Consider the following 24,747-nt stretch of genomic DNA (forward strand, 5'->3'; position numbering starts at 1 on the left):
TGATAGCTGTTGACAGTAATACTGTTTACCTCACCTTTAGCTCAAACTAAGTTCTTTGGATGTGTTAATTTACAGGTATAGTACCATTTGCAACTGGATATGTAGCTACACATACAGCTGAGTACTGGGATATATTAAGTCTGATATATCACAGGAGGGCAGAGGTTAACACTTTTACCAAACTCGCATAAATGTTCACATGTTAGGGTTCATTTTTATTAACTAAATGATAATAAAGTATATAAAGTAAATTGAGATAATTGTAAATTGTTACTGGATAAGGAGATCTGCAAAAACGATTAAAAATGTAAAAGCAAATGCAACACATATTGAGTGCATTACAATGATCAAACACACAAAGGTACTAGAAGAGCACACTGCACACCATCAGCTATTTATAAACTGTAGAAGTTTAATTTGTGTTCATACAATGTTTCTCATGATTCAAATATGAATGATAATATTTTGAATAGTTTATTGCTTCACAATAAAATGCATTGGTTGGATACATCCATTTATAGCAAGACAATACATTCAAGCTAAACACTGTTGTTATACAGTATCTTTTAAGCTTTTAAATCTTTTTAAATTCAGCGGCTTGGAAAACGATCCAGCACAGCTTTTCTTCCTCCACAGTGCAGCAGGTCACAGTCTACTGTGAAATAAGATTGCACATGTATGTGTGAACAAAAGTGAGTGCATGTGTCCTTTATGTGTGCACCAACATGCAGGAAAAATAAATGTACTGTAAAATATCTTCATTCAACTCCAAAGTGTTTTTTCCTGAAAAGGTATACAGTGGGGTTTCCTGTGCATACAGAGCCGCCCCCTGAGTGATCATTACCCCCGAAAGGAAGAAAACACTAATCTGGTCACTCAGGTGGCTGTGCACAGTTTATAAAATACAGCTAAGAGTCAAAAATACTGCTCTTTCTGTTAAAATGTAGTAATAATAACCACTCTTATAATAACAGACATGCCACAGGAACAATTGACTTCAATTTTGATTGTACAAATGTATTATTTACAGTGATTTGGTATGATTTTTCTTAATTAATATATGTAATATAGTAGCCTACTTGCTGTTACAATAAAATGACCAAAATATTGGCTCAATAACAAAATAGGAACATTTTTTGCATATATGTCCATAAACAATTAATCCCATAGTAGAAAGTGAAGCAAATCAACAAATAAGTATATTTTTGTAATTCCTTCTCTTCCTCAAAACACTTGAAACAAAGCTTGAAACAATTTCAACACATTATATTGAAAAAAAAAATTCAAATAAATCACGTCACACCACCGTACTGCACAGCACACAGCATGTACAAAGAAAGTGCCATTCCTTGTAGCACTAATAATGAAGAGTATGGATATTTGCATGCTTGAGCAACGAGGGTATTCAAATATAACCAGCCCTTCCTTTTACAGCCTACTGGTTACAGTTTTTTTACTTACTGAGATTGCATATGTCCTTATATACTGCAAACATCGACACACTGCACACGCCTGCCTTTCCACGCGAATAACGGCAACGCCACCACTGAACGACAACACCTGACATTTCCACAACTGACAGACACAGACACAAACACATCTGCCCTTTACACAGGTTAAGATCTCCTGAGCCTCTTGGGTTTGGTGCAGAATGGAGTGGTAGCTGCCATATAGGGAGGTTTGCTGCATCGAATTATGCATCACACACAAACAGTACAGAGCGCCAGAAAGGGGAGATGGAGTGAATGGCCCAGAAAAGAAGAGGAGAAAAAAAGTGACCATGCCAGTCATGGATGTGCATCCACTCCTCCTCCCCTGTACCTGGAAGGAAGCACTGGTTCGAATAAAAGATGCCATATTTACATATAAACTATAAATGCAACAGTAATATCTGTGTTTGAGAACTCGTCTGTAAATTCTGATATTTGTCTTTCACACCACCCAGTTTGAATAAATTTGACTGGTTCTTTCTGACTTTATAAAGTCCTTGACTGTGTTGATGTGCAGAAGCCATGAGCAGACAGAAACTCCTACTTAATAAAGAATGGAGATTCCACAACAGGACTCACTGATGAGCTGCATGTGATGTCTCTGTTCACACATGTTGCTGTCACAGTCCTACGGTATTGCACTGCTGCCTTCACAAAAAAAAAAAATCAGAAATCTCTTTCCGCTTCAAAACCCCAAATCTCTCATGTATCACTGCCATTTAACAATGCTTCTGTCTTTATTGCTCCTTATTGCATTACAGCAGAATAGAGCTGAGGTCTTTCCTTACTGCAATCATAGTGTGACCAAGAGTCTTCACCCTATATGTCTAAAGTGCATGGTTCATTTGAATTTTTCTTCCAGGGAAGACCAGAGAAAAGAGAGCGTAAATATAATGCATTGCACTGTTGCAGCATTCCTCTTTTTCCTGTGTATATAGACATAGCCCATGAAGGTCCAATTTAGACATGCTATGCTGCTAAGGTGAGAAAGTCCAGTCGGAGTGAGTGCCAAAGACATATAAATACAATTGTCTGAAATCCAGGACAGAGAACTGAACCCTTGTCTCCATGGACAGATACAGCAGAATGTTATGTCTTTGACTGCAACAAACACATGATGTGGGACATGTTGGCTTTCAGCAACAATAAAATGTAAATAAAAAATAAAATAAAAAATGTAACTGTAAATGTGATAAGGGTCTGTGGGCGGTAGGTCCAGTCTAGATGTGATTCAGGAAACAAAACTTTTCAGATCTCCTGACACATGGGCAAATTTACAAAGGTAAAAATGTTGTACTCGATTAAGATGGAGAAGCACAGGAAGACGGCATACAGCAGCAGCACATACACGCCCAGCTTTGAGTCCAGCTTCCATCTGTTGACATGGATCCCCAGGACCTGGACAGAAATGATGTCCCTTTATAAAGGTCATACAGATCATTTAGTTATAGAAAGAAAAGACACTAGTCTTGGGGTATGTTGAAGTGCATGGCATGTTTCTGTTGCCCTGATGAAAGTGTCTGTCTGGATAATTATATAAAGTCCATATTGTTAGTGTTTTGAAATGATGTTTGTCTTCTGCAAGTTTTCCCCATCTGCACACATGATGTTTGGGGCTCAACCAGACAATCAGGGTTCTTGGTCGCCTTTCTTAACAAGGCCTTTGCCATTGATTGGTCAGTTTAGCCGAAAGGTCAGCTAAATGAAGAGTCCTTGTAGTTCCAAACTTCTATTTCAGCTATTGTGCTCTTGAGAACCTTTAGTGCAGCACAAATACAATTTTTTAACCTTCCCCAGATCTGTGCCTCAAAACAATCCTGCTTTAGCTCTGCAGGCAGTTACTTTAACCCCATGGTTTGGCCAAATAAAGAATAAAAACTTCTCAAAGATGATTAAGAGAAGTGGGATGGACCTGAGCTACATTTCAAATGTCATATTAAAAGGTGATTTCATGTTTTTTCTTTGAAAATAAATTGCTAATGCAAATTCATTCCAATTCATTTTTTTGCTTTGTCATTATGAGATATGGAGTGTAGAGTGTAATCTAGAGGGGAAAAGGCTTGTAGCATTAGACTCCAGCATAACAAATCGTGAAAAAATGAAGGGGTCTGAATAGGTTCTGAATGCACTGTATTCTGATTCATCGAATGGCTATATCACTTGTTCATGGTCTTCTGAATTCCCTTTGTGGCAAAAATATTCTTCACGTTATACAAGTTCAGCCACCCTTTTCATTTCATAATGGGGAAAACCAGGAAAGCTGTAAAGGTTGCAGAGGTTTTGGGACTTTAAAAACCAAATGAGTCATTTGCAACTTAGTAGATAAGTTAATATTATCTCTTTTTTGATAAATTGTTTTTTATACTTTTCACTTTACTTTACACTTTTTTTTAAATACTTTTCTGCTACATTTTTATAGTAAGATCCTTCACACTTTTGTGGCAAAAAGTGACCCTTTGGCTACTAGCTAACTTATTAAGAGAGTTCTTTAAAATGATTTCTTCCATGTTTTACATTTAAACTTACAGTCAAAGCCACTGAGCCCAAAAGCAGCACCACAGAATACACCAATCCTCTACTGTTGATTTTCACCTGAAACAAAAGTAGAGTAATAGTGCTTTTTTAATAACAAGGAATGTGCAGTGTATATAAATGATAATGTATAAAGTAACTATCCTGTGTTCCATCCAGTTCTATATCTAACTGAATGTGTGTGGGTGGGAGTATATTCGTAAGGGAGTAAGAGAGTGACAGATACCACAGATCCATAGTTGACAGCCATCGTCATGATGCCCCAGGGAACACCGAGCCCAACCAGGATATCAAAGACGTTACTGCCGATTGTATTGGAGACAGCCATATCTCCTAAGCCTGTGGATGTACACACATATCATAGATAAATACAAAAACCTGTAAGAAGAAGTTGTCAAAATTGGTCAGCTCCTTTATTTAAGAATGTACACCAATGATACCTTGTCGAGCAACTATAAGGCTCGCTATACAGTCTGGAACACTAGTGCCGGCTGCAAGAAAAGTGATGCCCATGATAACATCAGGTATTCCCAATGTGTATCCAATAATGGTCACCTGCACATTATAATAAACAAACACTAGTAAATAAACATTATTATTTTTTTACATTGCACAGTGGATACATACTTTGGCAAAGAAAATATAAATTACTACTGTCTGTTCCTTGCTTCAGAGACAATTAAACAGACAAAACTCGAACATGCTCACCATCCAGACCATGAAGTAGGAGAAGACAGCGATCCACAGAGTGGAAAGAAAAAAGGAGAGCATAAAGAAATTCTCCCAGCGTGGCTTCCCACAGTTCGGCACGGTGAAGTACAGTAACACCAGTATAGGCCATGAAAAGATGAACTTCACTCTGTTCATTGTGCCCCCTGCAGGTACAAGGAAAAAGATTAGCAACTCATTCACGCGTCATTATACTGTAGTAGTTGGCTCAATCTTCATTTGAATAGCAATTTTAACATTGGCAGAAAAAAGCATTATGTAAATACATCAATGTATTACAGTAAATGTTTCGCTTTCACAAGCACTCACAGGTAAATCTTTTTTGCACAGAAATACTGTTGATCATAAATTTTACAGGCCATGTGGACTGTGCAGTAGCTTAATACTGAATGCCTGGCTCATAAGAAAACATGTGCAATGACTGTATTAAATGTGGCTGCCATTTCTTGAAAGATCTATGAATGTTAAGCTGATAATCTTTAAACAATAAGTGCTGAGTTTCTTTTCTAAATCTTTTTTTTTTTTCTAAATCTTCTCAAAGAAAGATCAAACAGTTATTACCTTTGTGTGTAATCTTTTTTCAAAGAATCCTTTTGTGACTACTTCTTATCTGGCTTACACAAAAGCTTTAATACAAATTTCCACATGAATTCAAATGTTTTTATTGTAAATTTTTAAACGTGCCCAAGAAGAACCGTTAATGGATGTCCATATCTTTTCAGATCTTTTGGTCTGTTACAGTCTCTTTATATTGTAAGCCAGATATAGTTAGACTTATGTATAATGTAAAATAGACTTATATTCACACAAAAGAGGATATTTGTCTGACATTGCAACCAACCCACCACACGCTTTTTCATAACCAGTTGGCAAACTTGTAATTACCACCAAATGCTGTCATGACACTACAATGTTTAGAGAATCCATGGAGTAGCATTGTTTGTTTACTTTTTGGAAGCTATTGGATGTATGTGTGCTTATACAAAACTGCGGATAGCCAGAGTGCCACTGAAGCGTGTTGCCCGTAAAGTGTGCAATATGCATAGACCTTCTGTCTCTCTAAGCAAAACTCTAGTAAGATCATAAAAATCAATTGCTAGTCATAGTAAAGACCTGTAGAGGTAGAGACAGTTTATTTCGAAATGTGGAATTTGCTTATGGTATATAACATTTTACTGAATAAGGAATAGTGTGCATTTGTGGGTGACTTTCTAACCAGGCATGGTGAAGGGTGAGAACAGCTCAGTATCCTCATCCTCTGATAATTTGTCCTCTGGTACGCAGCCGTTCTCCATCGTTTCTGCCCTCCCATCAGCCACAAGTGTGCTTTCTAGTCCATTAGAGGCCTGCATTAGCCGCTGTTGCTACAACAAAACAAAACAAAACTTTAGTAAATGAAGAAAAAAAAAACGGATAGAAACCAGATTCATCGTAAAAACTGCACCATAAAAGTAAGCATGATACTGTTTTCTTAACAATATGGTTTTAAGATTGACTGTTTGTCAAATTTACTGCCCTTATATTTATATATAAATGTACTAGTATTATCATATATATTCAGTCATAAGGGCACTTATGTCAGGTGAGGCAGCATGGAGCACAGTTAGCTTTTCTGTTTATCTCATAGTTGTTCAGTGGAGTGGAGGTTAGGGCTCTGTGCAGGCAACTCAGGATCATACACTCCAACCTTGGCACACCATTTCTCCATGGAGAAATTCCAACTTCTAGCCATGTGGCCCACACATTGGAGGGATGGTTAGTTGTCTACAAACATTTGGTTTTATAGGGCTTACTTCTGTAATAACATTAAGTACTGAAGTATTATTCACAACTGGCTAGTCTTTCACTCATACAGGAGTTGCTCTTAGTTAAACCATGGAAAATACTAAAAGAGCTCAGTTTGCTTCATTTAGGAAGCCTTAACAGGTGATTTTTAAATCCCAGTGGAAAATCCCCAGTGAATGGAAACTCTTTTGTATTGTACTCCACTTCTGCTGTTTCTGCGTCACCCTTAAATTCCATTCTATTAGTTTCAGTCAGTGGAAAATCACAGCAACCTGCTAAATCCCTTTTTATCTCATTCTTAGGATTCCTGCTGGCAACGTTTGGCAGTTACACTTCTTAACACTGACGTGCCTGAATTTTAGGCTGTGCACCTCATTAATGATGAGCCGGCTCGCCATTCGCAGACGGGTTTTAGGTCCAAAATGGTTAGTGATCATGACTCTGAGGCCGGCCTCTGGAAAGCGGTAGTTTGGAGGACTGGAGTTCATCATTTCATCCACCATCACAACTGAGCCACGAGTGTACATCTTATTGGGTTTTACTGTAAACAGAGAGAGATGTAACTATGCATAAAATTTAAAAATACATACAAGTCTTTCATATTAGTTTGTCGAAAACAAAAAATCATAGAACTCTGAACAAGAGTTTTCTGAAATTCTGTGTGAATGGCTTCCTTTTGACACCAGAATACTCACCACTGCTACCATTCAGACATACTGTATTCAATTTTAATAGAGGGAGAAAAAAGCTTACTATTGGATCATAGCATATGTTCCATTCTAGCTCTGTTTGCTGTCTCTCCATAAAATAAAACAAAACTTTATATCATGCCACAACAGCTTTAATCATGCAGAGAGCATGTGGTCATTTTGCAAACCCCAAAGTGTCACACTGTCCTATCTCAACTGACTTCTCTGAAGCACTTATCTTACGTTCAAAGACGTGATGCAATGCAGCCTGCAAATGTGAAATCAAACTATCACAGTTTTGATTTGAACCACTTTGGGAATATACACAGTGGCACACACTCTTAGACACAATTGCAGAAACAATAGAAGGCTTTGGCCTACTAATGAGAGATTTTGAGTGTCCTTGAGCAACCCTCAAATGCTCAGCAACCTGTGTTTATAATATAGTTAATAAAGTTGCAGTTGTCTTTAAAGAATCATGTCTTACCCTTCCAAATTGTAATCACATAGAAACATAAATAAATATATACAGCTTAATCCCCAAAAGTTAGGATGTAAAATGTAAATAAAACCAGAATGCAATGACTTGCGAACAACTAGTAAAAAAGTCAACAAATACAATTCAATTAAAAAAAAAAGGGAAATTTGATGTGAATTTAAAATATAATTCAGCTAATTGCCATTAGGTGAGTCATTGAGTAAAAAAGAGCATCTTAGAGAGGCAGAGTCTCTTAGAAGTAAAGATAGGTGGAGGTTCACCATTCTGCAAAAATCTGTGTTAACAAATTGTAGAAACATTTCGAAATCAAGACTTTGAATATCTCATAATCTACAGTACATAATAAAAAAAATCTGAAGAAATTTCTGTGCAGAAGGGATGAGGGCAAAAAAGAAAATAATGGACACCCATGATCTTTCAGGTGCCCAGGCGCAACTGCATTTGAAACAGGTATGGTGGAAAGTAGAAAACAGTTCTTTGGTCAGATTTGTGGTCAGAATTAACATTTTTGGAAATCATGGATATTGCATCCTCTGGACTAAAGAGGAGGTGGCTTGTTATCAGCACTCAGTTCAAAAGCTTTCATCTCTGATGGTATAAGGGGGCATTAATGCTAAATGGGCAGCTTGCACATAGGGAAAGGCACCATCAATGTTGAAAGGTATATACAAATTTTAAATTCGCATATTTCAGCAAGACAATGCTAACCGCATACTGCATCTTTTAAAACAGCAAGTCTTAACAATAGAAGAGTCCAGGTACTGAAATGGCCTACCTGCATTCAAAAGCTTTCACTATTATACTTGCATCATGAAACATAAAATATGACAAAGAAGACCCAGGAGAGTTGAGCAGCCTCTTGCATTCTGTTTTTATTTACATTTTGCACAGTGTCCAAACTTTTTGGAATTTAGGTAACATCTTTAAACAGCATGCTAAGGACAGTGTGAAACCAAAGTGCCCTACTTAATGTAACAAAAACACCCAAGACATTAGGTGCACCACCCACACCAGTTTAGCACAGTAGGTCATGAACATCACCAATTGATATTTAGACCTTATTATTTAAACATACACACTCAAAGTCACATACTGTATGCACATAATACAAAGCAAACCATGCAAATACAAACTTTACACTCTTCCATTAAAAAACAAAACAGGACTCTGGAGAGGAAAGTAGAAGTATTTAGCAAGGCTAAGCAGACAGGCTTCAGAGTAAATGTTAGAGGGTCACTAATGACACAATTTGAAATACAGAGTACACAGAATCTACACAGAAGGCAAGCAGTGACTCTTTCTTTACAGTATACACTATTAGCATTTACATCTAGTGTGCACATCTACTAAGCAGACAAGCTCCAGACTGGTAAGAAAGAGGCAAGAACATGTTGTTAGTCCCAGCTGTAATTTTTGTGAGTGTTTGTTGATTTGAGTAGAGACAGAGCAGAAGGCAGGAGCTACTGTAGGTAGAAGCCTGTCTAATTACCCTTACCTGAGCTGAGTAATGGCCAAGAGGGATCATCCCAATACTGCTCATAATATGTATTACCGTCCTCCAGCTCACTGATCCCTGCATTACCGTTGACAACACCCTTATCGTCTTGCCCAGAAAAGTAATTCTGAATACTGGTGTTAAACCTGAGACAAAAAGAAATTTCCAACTAAGTCTTTCAGTTTATACACATTCAGTATTTATCAGAATTTGCTGCAGATCTATTAATTTTAAGTAACTGTATGTATTGCTGATTGCTGCCATGATACATCTTTACTTGCTTTAAACAATTTTTCCATGCTTAAAAATAATATGCTTAAATTAAATCATGTTGAATTTTCTCAAACATTTTAGATTTTTATTTATCAATTAATTGCTTACCTTCACACGCTGTCAGAGATAACATTAGGGAAGGAGCTATTTTAATAAACAACCCAAGCTTAGTGTGTTAGCTTTGTGTGTATACTCATACGACAGGCTTCATTTAATCTCCCTTTTTTTGTAGAGATGTGTGTAAAAGTCTGTGCAAGCCATACCATACTAAAACTTGCCACCACGTTTTTCTAAGGTTTTGGGACCTCTTTTTTTTGTTATTTTGAGCATTTATTAATTAAATAGTGATCTCTATCAAGACTTTCTCAGAGGTAGAAATGGTTTCTCTCTGTAATGTGCATGGTCTTCACCAATCATTTATATAACACAGCATTAAATGAGGTGAAAAAATATGAAGATATCTAACTGTTTTGGTGACTCTTGACAAAAAAAATCCCTTGCACAACCTTCAGCGTTGAAAAAAAAGAAAATGGAAATAAGCAATTGGTTAGAAGCACACTAGAGACTACAGGCAACACATTGGAGACCACAGCAGTCACATATTGCTGGTTGTAATAAAGTGTCACACAGCATTCCATTGAAAACAAAACCGACTTATATGCACTCTGAGCCAGTACCCATGGCCTTTCTAATCGCATTAATTGTTTATTTGTCTTAATTCTAGAATATTTTGGCTTGCTTTCTTTACTTTTGAATATTTATTTATAGCATTATGTCAGTTATTATTAATACTAATATTGTTAGATATTTTACTTAACTATTCGTTGGTTGCATTCCATATGAAAAGGACTTGGTGACCAAATATTTAAAACATATAAAAAGAAAATGTATGAATATAGCTTGATAAATAAGGCTTAATGTGACATGTGGACAGATTTTGATTAACATTCATATGTAATCATATGTAATATTCATAGGTTCATATTCATATGCATAAATATCCAAATGTATGCGTAGTATATTTAATTTTCAATCAGATAACAGCTGTCAAAATGTCAGCAACTTCACAGAATCAAATTGTGTCAAATTTTCATTATTGTCTTTGTTCTTGTTACTTCTCCTGACAGGTCATTGCCGGTTTTGTTAACATTATATATTAATAATATTTGTATATGCGCTAAAGATACAATGAACATGCCTGGGCTAACTGCCTGTAATGCCTTAATAACCAGAGAATTATAAAACAATCCAGAACTCACTTCATAATGATTATGTAGCCAGCATACATGACCATGAGCACCAGACTCTCCCACCTGTAGACAAAGAGGAATAAACACACATGATCTATTCTGCAACTGAAAACAAGCCATGAACCCAGATTTTATAGTACTGAGACACTTACCACATAATCTGCCCATCATAGATGAACTAAAAAAAAAGGGACACAATTAAGTAAACAATCATTAAATAAGCGCATTTTCTGAGCATTTGAAAATACATAATTAGAATGACTATCTTTTTAAAGCAGATTGTGTCAAATATGTTAATATTATACAGAAGAATATGCGTGCAAAAATAAGACTTGTACCTGTTTGCTCACAATGTTACAAATCCGTTTTTTGTATTTTGTTTGCGAATATATAAGCATATCTTACATATATAATAAAAATTTACTTGATTCTACAGCTGACAATAAACCCAATTGACTGAAATATCATACTTACCACTATAAGTGCTACAACAGACAGTGTGTAGTAAATAGAGTCCCGAAACACAGAATACTTGGTAAGAAAGACAACCTTCACAAAAGAGAGAAAAGAGGAAAAATGTATTGTTTCTCACTATAGATGTTATATTTATTTAATAATTAATAAAAAATGTATTTTCCCGTAATATGGTCATCTGACTGTTTATAATAGTCAAGTAATCCTTCTCATCCAACAGCTACCAAATGGAGGATGGTGGCCTATCCTATATATACCTGTCCAGCAAAGATTCCACAAACACCAATGATGCAGAGAATGTTGAAGACAGCTGAGCCCACGATCGTTCCCACTCCCACATCTCCATGTGTGATGAACACACCTGCAGAAATATTGTACAAAATATTTAGCCCATAAAGCAAACATTACATGGATGTTTATGTGTGTGTATACAGTATGTGTGTGTGTGTGTGTGTGTGTGTCTGTGTTGTCTCACCAATGATGGAGGCAAAAAGCTCAGGAGCTGAGCTTCCAGCAGCCATAAATGTTGCACCAGCTACATCCTCACTTAGATGCAGTTTCTGGCAGATGAAAAGAGACAAATACAAAGATCATAGCACAGCTATTACTGAACTGTCTGAGTAGAGGGTATGGCAGTGAAGTGATTCTAAGTGTATACATGTTTTAGAGCAGGGCTGCTCATACGGCTTGTGAGCTCATTTAAAACTCTAATATACTCTAATGGCTTGCACTGAATAGAGTCTCAGACTTTTTTCAATGGCACACTATCTACCCATACTACCTTTGGAATCTACCGGTCGTTCGTGATCGACGTATACATCGGACACCCCTGTTTTAGAGCTTTAGTATGTTAGATTTAGGCAGTTTTTCTAGCTTTTCTTGCAATTTTTTGGCTTTGGGATACATTTATAGGGATCGGGATGAATCTATCATTAGGGATGAATTTATAGGGATTGAATTTTTTTATCTATTTATTTCTGTACTGATGCTTTGTTACAATGTCAACTATTCACATAAAACAACTCTATTAACATAAAGCCTCTATAATCCCACTTACTTCACAAATCTTCTCCAGCGATGTAACAAAGTAGTCATCACACACAATTGCTAGAGCCAGGAACATGTAGACAGCCTAAAGCCAACAAAAAAAAGGGAGAAAGATGGTTTAATTAATGTATAAAAACCAATGAAAAAAATGGCTAATAGTAAATAACACTATATATACTGTATATAAGCAAGTGCTTGTGTCTGTCTATATATACAATGGAGTGAAACATTTTTAAAACCACACTTAAAATATGGGCTTTTTTCTTTTGAAACTGGAATTGAATTTATTTTTAGTATAAAAAAGAATAAGGAAATGTAAATCAGTGTGATTATTCAGCTACGGTTTTTATGGAATTTCTAGGTCACTAAATAAATCTAAGCAAATTTGTAATATTGATAGTTCTTTTGTACAAATCTTTTATCCCTTCTATTAATTAATTTGTTTGGATGACACTTTGATAGATTTGGTATAACAAGGCTCATTGGATCATACTAACAATAAAGATTTGGAGGTAATATCAAATGTTAAACCATTTATATTTTATATGTAATTTAGCAGAATTGTGCCAATTTGAAATGTAATGTGCATAAAGGACCTCCAAAGTCACTGAAGGCTTCTTTGTGTTTTCATTCATCAATAGCTCAAGGCTCTGCTGCGGTTTTCCAGGATGACCGGTCACATGGCAAAATGAACATCTGACATGCAATTTATGATGATCATAAAGTTGTCAGAGCGGCTCCATGTATTCTGGATCACAGGGTCAAGTGTGGCTTGATTAAGCTTTGACACCACAGTCACAGACAATGAGTTTACCTACAGCAAATATGTGTAGAAAGACAGCTCCTCGTGTTCTTTCGTAGTTTGTGAAAATATCCTGAGGGAACTCATGGATGCCTGAAATGAAAATATATGTTAAATTCAACATTTATGCATTTCCATGGGATTAAAGGACAACTGCCATCTTTTTATGAAATAAGAAAAGTGAATAAAAAAAAGTCAATAATATACATAACGTAAGTTATTACTGATAATTAGAGTTTACAATTTATATACACAAGAAGGTATGCAACTGGCATGGATTTTTAACTTTTGGTTTCAGCATGCACTGTTGTGTAGTACAAACCCAACCCAACCCAACTTTTTCTTGTTGGTGCTCTCGCTCTCTAATGCAAGACATTTTCAGTTCCTCTGTGTTTTGCCAAATTTCTGCTTTTGGTCTTGTTTTTTTTTATTATTTTTTAGTTATTTTTTTATTTGTAAAGCACTAATTTAGGGTGAGGTTAAATAATTAACTGTGGCATCGGTGAACATTCAACTTTTGGCTTTTAAAAACCCGATGTCTATTTCAGGTTTTAATAAATTCATTTAAACACCTTTACACAATTAAAAATGCTCTTTAAATTGATATTCCTGATCTGCTGTCAGTCACCATGAATACAACATATGCTAGCTCAGACGCAACAAATATTGTACACACCTGAATTTCAAGCATGAGCTAGTAAGCAATCAAAGAAGACAGAGAGAGAGAGAGAGAGAGAGAGAGAGAGAGAGAGAGAGAGAGAGAGTTTCTTATAAAAAAATTAGTCTGAGAGTGGGAGACAAACAGCAGCACATGTGCAATTGTCTAAATCAACACTAGATAGATTCTTATCTCTCTTGTGCAATGATGTGCAAAGGCACAGCTGGCTAAGAACCACCTGAGCATATACTGTATCTGAGCAATTACTTTTGGTCTCTTGAAATGAGGTCATTGTAAAAGAGAGAAAAAGAATTCTACACGGTTTACACTTTTATGGCACTCCATAGGCTTAAAATAAAGCACAAAGTGTGCACTTTAGTATCACTGCTATTTGTATGTTTGCCAAAAAATGTAATCTGTATTGCAGAAATAAATGCACCATTCTTTCATTCATTGGGATGCCAGTTCTTTACAGGACACTATCTAAACACACTTACACACAGGGAGACAATTTAAGCATGGCCAATCCACCGATATGAACATGGAGAGAATATGCAAAACGGCATAGACAGTAACTCTGGAGCTGTGACGCTGCAATACTTTCTGTTGTGCTGTCAAAATCAAATGAAAAGTACCCAACAATACAGTTTTACACACAGAAAATTACAGATCATTGTGATGAAACAGCATTTACAGATTCAATGTTTACAAAGCTTTGACTGTAAGGAAGCAACACGACTGCATCATGGTCATTTGTTCAGTTTTATGACTGTTAAACAAAAGTTTAAATACAGATAAAGATAAAACATAGCTAATACAATACACATTTATGAGATTTTTGAGTTAATAACAGAAACTAAGTGATGCAGAAATAAATCCGTCTCAGGAGGAAGCTTTTTAGATGTAACTCCAGCCTGAGGTTGTCCCTGTTGGCCCCTGACAAACTGAATTGCACTGAACCGAGTTTGGATGCCTCCGCTGTCCATCTGTCACCCATGGCTCTGGCCCTCTGAGGTCTGGAACCCCATGTGACATTGTGCCTATCTGCATCATCCCTTTCTGACAAAGACCCCACTGACTCAAGTAGCTCTGCAGTGTACAAGTAACATTATTCGCAGCCTCTGATGTCTTTCTATAACTACTAATATCCTGTTTTTTTTTTTTTTTTTTTTTTTACAAACAATAGTCTTAAGAGATTACTTAAAAATGGTGCAGTTCAGTAAAAAATGTCCAGTTATTCTATCGATGGAAATGCTTTGTTGAGAAAAGAGATCAACTACAAATGATCAGACTGGTTCAAGCTGACAAAAAGGCTATTGTAACTCTGAAGAATCCATTGATTTTTTTTTAGCCTGCCAAGTGTCAACAGTCCAGACTGGTGGAGGTGGTGTAACAGTATGAAGAACACTTTGTGCCTATTAATACTAATCAGGCATTACTTGAATGCCACAACCTATTTGAATATTTTTGTTGATCATGTGTGTCAACATCAACTTCTAATGGCTACATTCAACATAATAATGCAACATGTCACAAAGCAAAAGTCATCTCTAACTGGTTTCTTCAATATGACAGTGAGAGCAATGTTCTTCATTCTGCCTTTCTACTCAATAGATCTAAATCCAATACCAGTATCTCAAAGGAATGTTTCCAGCTTCCTGTTTGAATCCATGCTATAAAGAATTTAGGCTGTTTTGAGACCAAATGAACGCTCTACTCAGTAATATATTGTGTAATAAAAAAAAAAAGGTTCCTAATAAAGTGCTCAGTGAGTGTATGCAGTCCAATGCCAAATGACCTTTTACATTTTAGCGAGTCCCACACTTAACACATATCATAACCTTGTGCTCCAGTAAATCTGATCAAATGCTTGTGCTTGTTAATATTATGAACCGCAGCTACGCTTATTCCTCTCACTGCATCTCTTTCTCTACCCATCCCTTCTGCCTCTTTCTGACTGGAAAGAGCAACAGGGTGAAGTACAAGACATCGATCACATGCTCCGATCATATTTCTCTATACAAAGACGGCCCCACCCTATTATAGTGAGGAAGAGGAGAGGATGTGGCTCGGAGGACACCCTCAAGGTCATAGCAGGGAAAGAGGATCTCATACATCCACATATCATTTAAATGTCCACAAAATGTAAGGTTTTAGAAATTTGCATGTTCACAGCAATTAGAAACACACTTATGGAGCTGGAATGTTTTCCTGCCTGTAAATAGATGTCATCAAGTTCAGTCATCTTGGCTGGTTGATTGGTTTTTATGGTAATTTCCTCTTTATAGCATGAATACATTAGAACAGAATCTATTTTGGTAACATAGTGCAATACAGTACAGTACGCTAAATTACAAAAAGTGCAATACACAACAATGGAAGGCGTGTGACAATAAATACACAGAACAGAACAGTGGGTGCACTGGACAAAAATACATAAACAATAAGATATGTATTGTATACATATAACAATACAGAACAAGTCAACTGTATACTACTGTGTAGTGTAGCAGCTATACATTTAGTTACTGATTATAGTTACTGTTAATTATTATTCTGTAAAAGAAAAAAGGAAAACAGTGTTTCAAATATAGCATTTTAAAATGTCCTTGGATATATAATAACAAAAATATATCACTTGAGCATTTGCAGTCATAGCTCCCTAAATGCTCTGCATCATTCCCTATGGAGCAGTGGATAAGCAGGTGGCTGCCGTTAAGACATGTCAATTAGACCTTTAAGATACATGTCAGGAGCTGACAAGGGCAACCTTGCCACTGAGCCTTGGGCTTCAGTCTCTGATATTTATGACTATTGTAATTACCTCCCTCCACACTGATGAAATTACTCAATCTTCAGTTGTACGTTTGTCAAAAGTGTTCATAAGCGCTAGCATTCAAGTTTAATCATTATGATACAACTAAGCAGGGGAGGGTTGGGGGCCTTGTTAAAGGGCCCAGCAGTGGTGGTGGTGGGATTTAAACTTGTGACCTTCCGATCCAAAGTACAATGCCTTAACCACTAACCACTGAGCTCCAACCTCCCCTATCAATGACCAGCATGTTCCAATGCTTCAAACTGTGCCATAGGTCACTATTGTATATCTTCATTAATCAAGATAACTTAACACCTAGTGGAAATGTGGGTTTCTCCAAAAGCAAAAACCTATAAACAAAACACAGATTATAACTGGATAGTGTGAAAAATGCTGTGGTCTATAATATGGAATACTATGGACAAAACTATAGAAGAAACTCTACACAATCTGTTTTACAGTGGCTAGCATAATGAATGCACACACACACACACACACACACGCGCACACACACACACACACGCACGCACACACACAATCACATGATTATACCAGCATTTTTCCTAAGTACAGTAGGTCTTAGAGCTCTATAACCTAAGCCTGACAGTGCATTACTGATATCTTGACAGCTACAATTTATAGCATAACACACATCTATATAATTACAAACACACAAAATCCTCAAAAATGGTCACAACAAATGGACTGACTGCCCTTCACTCCCAAGATTTCAAGCACAGGGCATGGGAACACTGGGCAGCAAAACTACTTATGTCACCTCACTTATGACAAGGTTTTTTTTTTACAAATAATCTGCAATTTTTGACTCCATATATATACTGCTAAATATTATAATGCACATCACAAAAACAACCCTCCATTAAACTGTGTAATGACTCTTATTTGAAAAACCTTCAGGGCTTTTCTTTTTCTCTCTTTTTGATGAGCAAGTGAGAAACAGTTATTCGATACAGTTAGGGTCACTGCCGAGATGGAAGACACAGCTAAAAATAGCTTTCAATACCTCCAATTATACTATGCATAAGGCACTTTCAGCTCCAGAACATTTCTTTGCCCCATGACTGCAAATCTTTCATAATTACATTCACAGCACACTGGATCTTAAGGGAATAAGTCATAGGGTAATGTACGACAGGCACTGGCTTTATTTTGCCAAGGAAATGGTACAATGGACATAAAGTTAATCCTATTTATAATCTAACGGACATCAGACATACGTTACTTTAATTTAAGTAAATTTGGTACAATTTCAATATTTTTTCTTCTCATTACGTTCCGTTTTCAGCGCAACAACCTATTTCCTGTCATTGCACGGCTTTTACAGTCTACCTACTAATCATTTCCTGGTTATCGCACACCACAAACGTAGGCTAGTTTACGAAGCTAACAATGATTCAAGACAGAAGGCAACAAGAAGTATGAGGCTAACATGGATGAGACAGGGGGAGTCAGCGATGTAAACATGACATGACAATTATTTTTAATCAGTAAACATTTGTTTTACTGATGCGGCAATATCAAATCAGCAACAAAATCCGCTATGATGCACAAATCCGGCATTGAACCCTCTGAGGTCTACAAACGCAGTGACGTGCTTTGTGGCATTTTTTCCTCATAACGCAGAAACAAACTTAAATTACTGTCTTTTTTCAACATACAGATAAGTGCAATACATCATTCAAATCTGTAAAGGGTCTACTTTACCTTACTTATTTGGATACACTCATAATAACAAACACTGTGCTTTTGTAAAATAAAGAATGGCTCTCTGCTGTCTCTCTCGCTGTCATCTCTCTTCACAGAAATAAATAACAGCCTGAATCTCAATCTCAGAATACTTGCCTCACAGGCATAATAAATATATACATAGCTCGAAATATCTACCTTCAAATAAACCAATTCACATCAAAAACAAATATTCTCTGAACACGTAATCTAGATAAAAGTTAGAAGAGGTAAGGTTTACCAGGTATAACTTCATTAACTGCCTGTGTGGAAGAATTTCGTTTGGTGTCCTGAAGATTTATTAGTTTAAAACACTATAAGTACTTTTTGACATTTACAAGAATATATTGAATATCTTCATGCTCTATGTTGCGGCACAATTACCGAAACAAATCTTGACTGATGAGAGCTACAGAAAAGTACAATTCATGTCCAAGTTTACCTGGTTCAGAACAGTTCTTCTCTATGGTCTCATTGTCTTCTTCAGTGGCCATTAGTCTACGGCCCAGATGGTCTTTTGGCCCTGCAAGGTGCTTCTGTACCATAATTCCATGACCTGACACACACATACAGAGACACAAACACAGGTAATATATAACTTAAAATCCCAGTTCTCATGATAAATACATTCATTCATTCTCAAATATTGATTATTGGAAGTTTTTGCATTGAGGGACAGATCATGTTACATGGTTCCTAAACATTATTCAAATGTAAATTCTTTGAACATTTATTAGGAACTCCTTTTAACCTACTTATATATGCAATTATCTAAACAAACAATAATGTCCTTATTGGTAAGAAAGGCCTGACTGGTTTGGAATGACTGAAAGGTCATAGTAACTCAGAGAACCACTATATAAACTTGTGGTGATCAGAAAGGTATCACACTATGCACATAATTCTGAATCTTTAATGCAGATGGGATACAACAACAGAAGACCACAATGGATTCCACTTCTGTAAGCCAAGAATAGAAAGCTGAGGCTGCAGTGGGCACAGGCTCATCAAAACTAGAAAGTTGAGAAATGTATCTTCGATCTCAATTTCTGCTGACGCACGCAAATGGCAGGTTCAAAATTCTGTGGCAACAGCATGAAACCATGGGACTGTGGTGTATTGGTTGATGTATGAAAGGAATTTTTTGTTGGCACACCTTGAGCCTGTTAATACCATTCAATCATTACTTAAATGCCACAGCATTTCTAAGTATGATCATGATCATGGTCATCTTCGTGAATGCAATTTACCATTTTTTTATGCCTAATTCCAGCATTATAATGCACCGTCACAAAGCAAAAGACAACTCAAACTGGTTTCATTATCAAGTTCAATGTTCTTCAGTAGCCTTTTGAGTCACTGGACCTTTGGGATGTGGCAGAATAAAAAGATGTAGGAACCAAATTTACATTTTTTGTCTGCCTGTATATAAACACTGGTATTTCGTAGATCCAGGACATATCCTGTATATAGGTCACTGCCAGTACAGAGTTTGTGTGCATGATTTTTTCTGTGTTCATATAAGTTTGTCCCAGATTTTAAATACCTTCCCAAAGAATGAAAGGTGGATTGACTAAACTGTTATTAAAAATTTGTGATTTTTGAATAAGTAACAGAAAATTAACTGTATACTGACGAGCATCATGTTAGAGAGTAAGTGAAGAAAGTCTGTTGAAGTTCTTGCATGAAAACATCAAGATTAAAAATTCAAGAATAATAATGATTCAATTTACTAATCCAAATGCCACTGAGATGTTTAGGTTCACTTACCCACATGGAAAGAAACAGCCTTATTTTATTGAGAATTTAATTTCATATTTGAACTGCAGAAACAGAAATTGCTTATACAGACGGTCTGAAGGAGGAATGGGTATTTCCAAGAAATGTAAGCTCTAAGTAAGTACCTGACTTTTGCAAAACTCAATAAAGCTGCAATGTACAGTACAATAGGCCAATTTCTTAGAAAAAGAAAATGACAGTGTGCAGAACGAAGAGTACAAAATGTTTTGCCAATAATGTTTTGGTGTTTTTATTTCTTCCACTCCATTAGGAAAATTCTATTTGTACTATATAATATTTCAGCACAAATCATTAATGCTTGGTTTATTTTATTGCTTTTATCATGCACTGACTCTTTTTCATATTGAACAAATAAGGCATATTTAAAAGATGCATCTTAAGCAAACATGGACCTAAAAGCATTCCATCGCTTAATCAACTTTCTGAGAGAATCCTTCTATAGTAGGAGATCTGCTTACAGGCATACTTTTTAAATTACCCAAGTAGAACCTCACTGGCAGGGTTCCTTGAGAGCATGTGCAGTTGTTTAGGCTTTGACTCAGCTGGTTTGAAAATGTCAGCTGTCTCAGGAAATCGAACAAACCTTTACACATTAAGGCCTTGTCCACTTTCAGGCCACGAACACTGGCAGAAACATCTACACTGTTTCTAATTTAGCTGGATCAACTGTCAACCTCGTTATAATGATTTAATACCTCATGTGATCATTACATCACTTTTTTTCAGTTTAATTAAGTGTTAATAGCATTCCAAAACAACTAACCATTACCCACTGAAAACATAGCATAGACCTGATTCCTCTTTTATTGACAAGAACTGAAAATTGTATTCTTTCAGTTCAGTTTTCAGTTCTTTTACGAAAAGCAGTTCTGTATTGGTGTCAAATAGAATTCTGTTGAAATACAAATGGTATTTTAATGTATAACACAATAAGTGAGATTAGAAATGTGTTAAACTTCTCTTCAGAGTTCTTGCTTTGTTGCTATCCTTACTTTCCTCCTGCTCCCTACAAACACGTATTTGTATGATGAAATTCCTGTATACTGTAGGCCCCTCACCCACTTTGTACAAATAGTTGATTAATTATTTTGGTTTCACTTGTTTCTTAAAAGGTTGGCTCAATGAAAATCAATACAAAGTGTTCTACTGATCACCGACCTTTATCCTATCAGGAAACATGTTTAATCATGATGGGAATGGTTTCTTTCAACCTGACAATACCCCCATTCATAGGGCACAATGGCTTACTGAATGGGGTGATCTATATGAAAATACTGTCAATCGTATGCTATTGCCTTTGTATTAATAACGTTATATTTCTAAATTAAAAAAAAAAACTGATATAAAAAAAAAAAAAAATATATATATATATATATATATATATATATATATATATATATATAAATAAATACTGTCAATCGTGTTTTATTTCTATAGAGCTTTTACACAATTGACTGTCTCAATGTACATTTACAATGGATCTCTATTTAGACACTTTTTGGTTTTTGATTTAAAGTGTGAATGGACCCCTCATGTGTTTTCCTCTACTAGGTTACTGCATATCAAATGTTTCATGTTGTATATAAAATGTACATATATTAGGTTGTTTCTATGAAGCCATTATGTACAAAACAATATTTTGCAAATTCTTATGCATTTAAGGGACATGCTCAGAGCTATCTCAGTCTTAACAGTCCATTTCGGCACTTATTGCAAAAAAAACAACATAAAGAAAAACAACAAAAACAATGATGAATGCACAGATAGTCTGGGAACAGTGTGTAATATGTCCTATAGGGGGTTAAAGCAGATCTGCTTTGTACACACTGCGGCACAGGTCAGAAAGGCACGCGCAGGCAGCCAACGTACAATCTAATGTACACATATGATGATGAATTATGCAAGACAGCCGGAACATCTCTCTACAAAGCAGGGCTAAATAAATAATCATTGCTCTAATCTCAGCAACAAAAATCTTGTGTCAGGATTTGCATTCAGTCAAAACCCTGCTCAATGGGATGAGCGTCCCGTAGACTTACACACCAGTACTAATAACAGGACGCTTGTCTGTGCATTCATTTGTAAACTAAAAATCGGATTTTTGCCTCAACACTAGAACTCTACGGACATGTGTAAAATGTAACAGCTCCAACATTCCCATCCCCATGACAGTGATACTGTAGGAAAGGATGTCGCACATCCCCATGCAACTCACCTGTTTTGCTGAGGAGCGCTGACATGCACCAGGCCGCCAGCAGCACTCCGCACACAACACACACTTGCGCCAGGAGCATCTCCCTCCTCTTGCGTACTCGGAAATGCTCGGTGATCATAGTCTTCTTGGACACGGAGCTGCTCCGCTCCAGGTCCGACATGGCTGCCGCCGTCCGCGCGCCTTCAGCTCCAAAAAAGCCGCAGATGGCCGCGATCAGTGGGGATGCCGGCTGATAACGCGGTGTCACGCCGCGCAGGATTGGGGTGTGCGACTCATTTCGCGTCTAGTCAAACCCTGCCGTGAGCGGTGTGTGTCTATTTGTGTGTGCGTCCGCGTGCGCGCGCGCGCGTGATCGTGATCGTGCGGTCCCAGGCGCTTCTATAATGCAGCGTTATAGCCCAGAAGGAAGGACCATTAAACAGCATGTGAGTACTATGTTCCAGGGCGATACAACCAGTTCAAATGTTCAATTACGATTTGAGTGCGAATCCCCTTGCCCAGTATGCACCAGCGCCCCAGGCTACCCAGACCGAAAGCCTCCTATGTTCCTCCTATAATTTATACAATGTTAAAAATCAATGCTGCAATGCCCACAAAAGTACGTCTATACATTCCTATAAAAGCTGCACGCCAAAGCCTATTACAGGAGGCACAGATGAACATGCACGCGCATCACTAACAGGAAGCTTTTCTCACAGCGCTCGCTCTCCGATCCTCCACGTGATTGGCTGTTCTGATTGAACACGTGACTAGAGCGAGAAGCTCGTCTTCAGTGCTTTAAAAGCAGGCGCGCGTTCGACCTTATTGAACATTTATTATTGAACATTTAGATTACTAACGTAATCATTTAGTACACTATGGAGTAAACACTTCAAACATTGTGTGTGAACCGTTAATCAAAAAAAGCGTTTTTTAGTTTACATGACAATAGGAAAAGTCTATCTATCTATCTATCTATCTATCTATCTATCTATCTATCTATCTATCTATCTATCTATCTATCTATCTATCTATCTATCTATCTATCTATCTTCCTATCATTATACATTTTTTTATCCAATTCTTTTAGCAATAAGGCTTTTGTCTGACAATATGTTATTTATTTGAATTGTACCTTTATGCAGAGCTATTGTTGCCTCCTAATAATGTCAAAGCTTATGCACCTCTTTTAGAGTCAAAGCATGCCTAGTCAGCAGTCTGGAGCTGATTCCAGTAACTCATAGCAGTGGAAAGTGCTTTTCATCCTAATGATTTTGTGTCGAAAAATCTTTCTTTTTAAAGAGGCAATTCAATGTAATGAAAACCAACCTGGCATAAAAAATGAAAAACAGAGAAGCAACACTATATTCATGTAGTAAGAAATCCCTGTGAGATGTGAGATGGAAGCAGTGAAGAGGTCAAGTGCTGTTGTAAACCCGAGAGCAGAACAGAGGTTACTTCTTGTTCCAATTAACACTTTCCCTTTTCATATTAATGCTCTACATCACCTCAGATATCAGAATTGCTGTAACATGGCAAAAATGAAATATATAGAATCCATGGGTTTTTATGCTCACACTGTGTAATGTACAGTATATGGACTCATTATAGTTTGAAATAAGAAAACACTTACTGAGGCAAATTTAATGTTTTGAAGAAAAGTCTACTATAGCTAAACTCTCTCTCTCTCTCTCTCTCTCTCTCTCTCTCTGACTATATATTATTATATTATAGATTATATACAAATTATTTTTATACACATAGAAAAAACCTGTAAACTAAATTAATTTATGTCTGAGTTCATGTATAAATTTTACAATACACTTGATAAAGGATCAATACTTTTAAATTTTGTCTGTGAATAATTTCGATTAACTACATGTGAGTTAGGTGTAAATCCCTCCCTCTCATCTCTTGCTCTGTATCTTACAGGATGACAGTCATGTGTTGGTCAGCCACATACTGAGACCGAAGCTCAGATGGTTTGTCTTTCCTTGCAATTCTCATTAAATATTCCTATTATCAACCGATTCTAGAGAGAAGTTTATGTTGCATTTGACTCAGGGTTGCAACTTGTTAATTCTATTGTCCAAATGGGGATTACAGTAAAAGAAAACTCTGCCTCAGTTTGGGGTAAATGTCTGCGGTACAAAAGAAGCACTTCTATTTTTAAATATTTATGCCATTTGGTAGCATGTACTTTAAACAAACTTTATATAAACTTTGAACAAAACTTAAAACAACCTTAATACAAAATTTGAACAAAACTGAAACCTTGTTGTTTTGTTTGTTTTTATATTTATTTTATATATATATATATATATATATATATATATATATATATATATATATATATATATATATATATATATTCTTTATTCTCTATATTCTATATATAACAAAAAGTTGGGACACTGTACAAATTGTGAATAAAAAAAGAATGCAATAATTTACAAATCTCAAAAAAAC

General features: G+C 36.3%; 1 protein-coding gene across 3 annotated transcripts; it reads right to left on the minus strand.

Moving 5' to 3' along the window:
- Window positions 1–453: 453 nt before the first annotated feature.
- Window positions 454–23,006, minus strand: slc24a4a (solute carrier family 24 member 4a). Of its 3 annotated transcripts, none has more exons than XM_046856293.1 (17): window positions 22,300–23,006; window positions 18,727–18,840; window positions 13,082–13,158; window positions 12,274–12,348; window positions 11,692–11,776; window positions 11,474–11,577; window positions 11,217–11,291; window positions 10,895–10,920; window positions 10,752–10,805; window positions 9,277–9,365; window positions 6,908–7,077; window positions 5,968–6,115; window positions 4,731–4,897; window positions 4,463–4,577; window positions 4,249–4,361; window positions 4,017–4,082; window positions 454–2,888 (listed from the first exon to the last, which is right to left on the minus strand). In XM_046856293.1, exons 1-17 carry the CDS (start codon window positions 22,457–22,459, stop codon window positions 2,739–2,741), a joined length of 1,788 nt encoding a protein of 595 aa, XP_046712249.1. In that variant the 5' UTR covers window positions 22,460–23,006; the 3' UTR covers window positions 454–2,738. The 3 variants fall into 3 exon arrangements, with proteins under 3 accessions (XP_046712249.1, XP_046712248.1, XP_046712247.1); XM_046856292.1 differs by having other exon boundaries at window positions 5,968–6,109; window positions 9,220–9,365; XM_046856291.1 differs by having other exon boundaries at window positions 9,220–9,365.
- Between the last annotated feature and the right edge of the window lie 1,741 nt (window positions 23,007–24,747).

The sequence above is a fragment of the Silurus meridionalis genome, chromosome 8, assembly GCF_014805685.1.
Source record: "Silurus meridionalis isolate SWU-2019-XX chromosome 8, ASM1480568v1, whole genome shotgun sequence".
NCBI lineage: Eukaryota > Metazoa > Chordata > Actinopteri > Siluriformes > Siluridae > Silurus > Silurus meridionalis.

Excerpts from the sequence above, each read along its gene's own strand:
- slc24a4a (XM_046856291.1), bottom strand. The coding sequence starts at position 22,459 with ATGTCGGACCTGGAGCGGAGCAGCTCCGTGTCCAAGAAGACTATGATC. Across the intron at positions 9,366-10,751 it reads GGCTACATAATCATTATGAA|GTTTAACACCAGTATTCAGA; the intron begins GTGAGTTCTGGA and ends TTTTTGTCTCAG. Across the intron at positions 4,578-4,730 it reads CCTACTTCATGGTCTGGATG|GTGACCATTATTGGATACAC; the intron begins GTGAGCATGTTC and ends TATAATGTGCAG.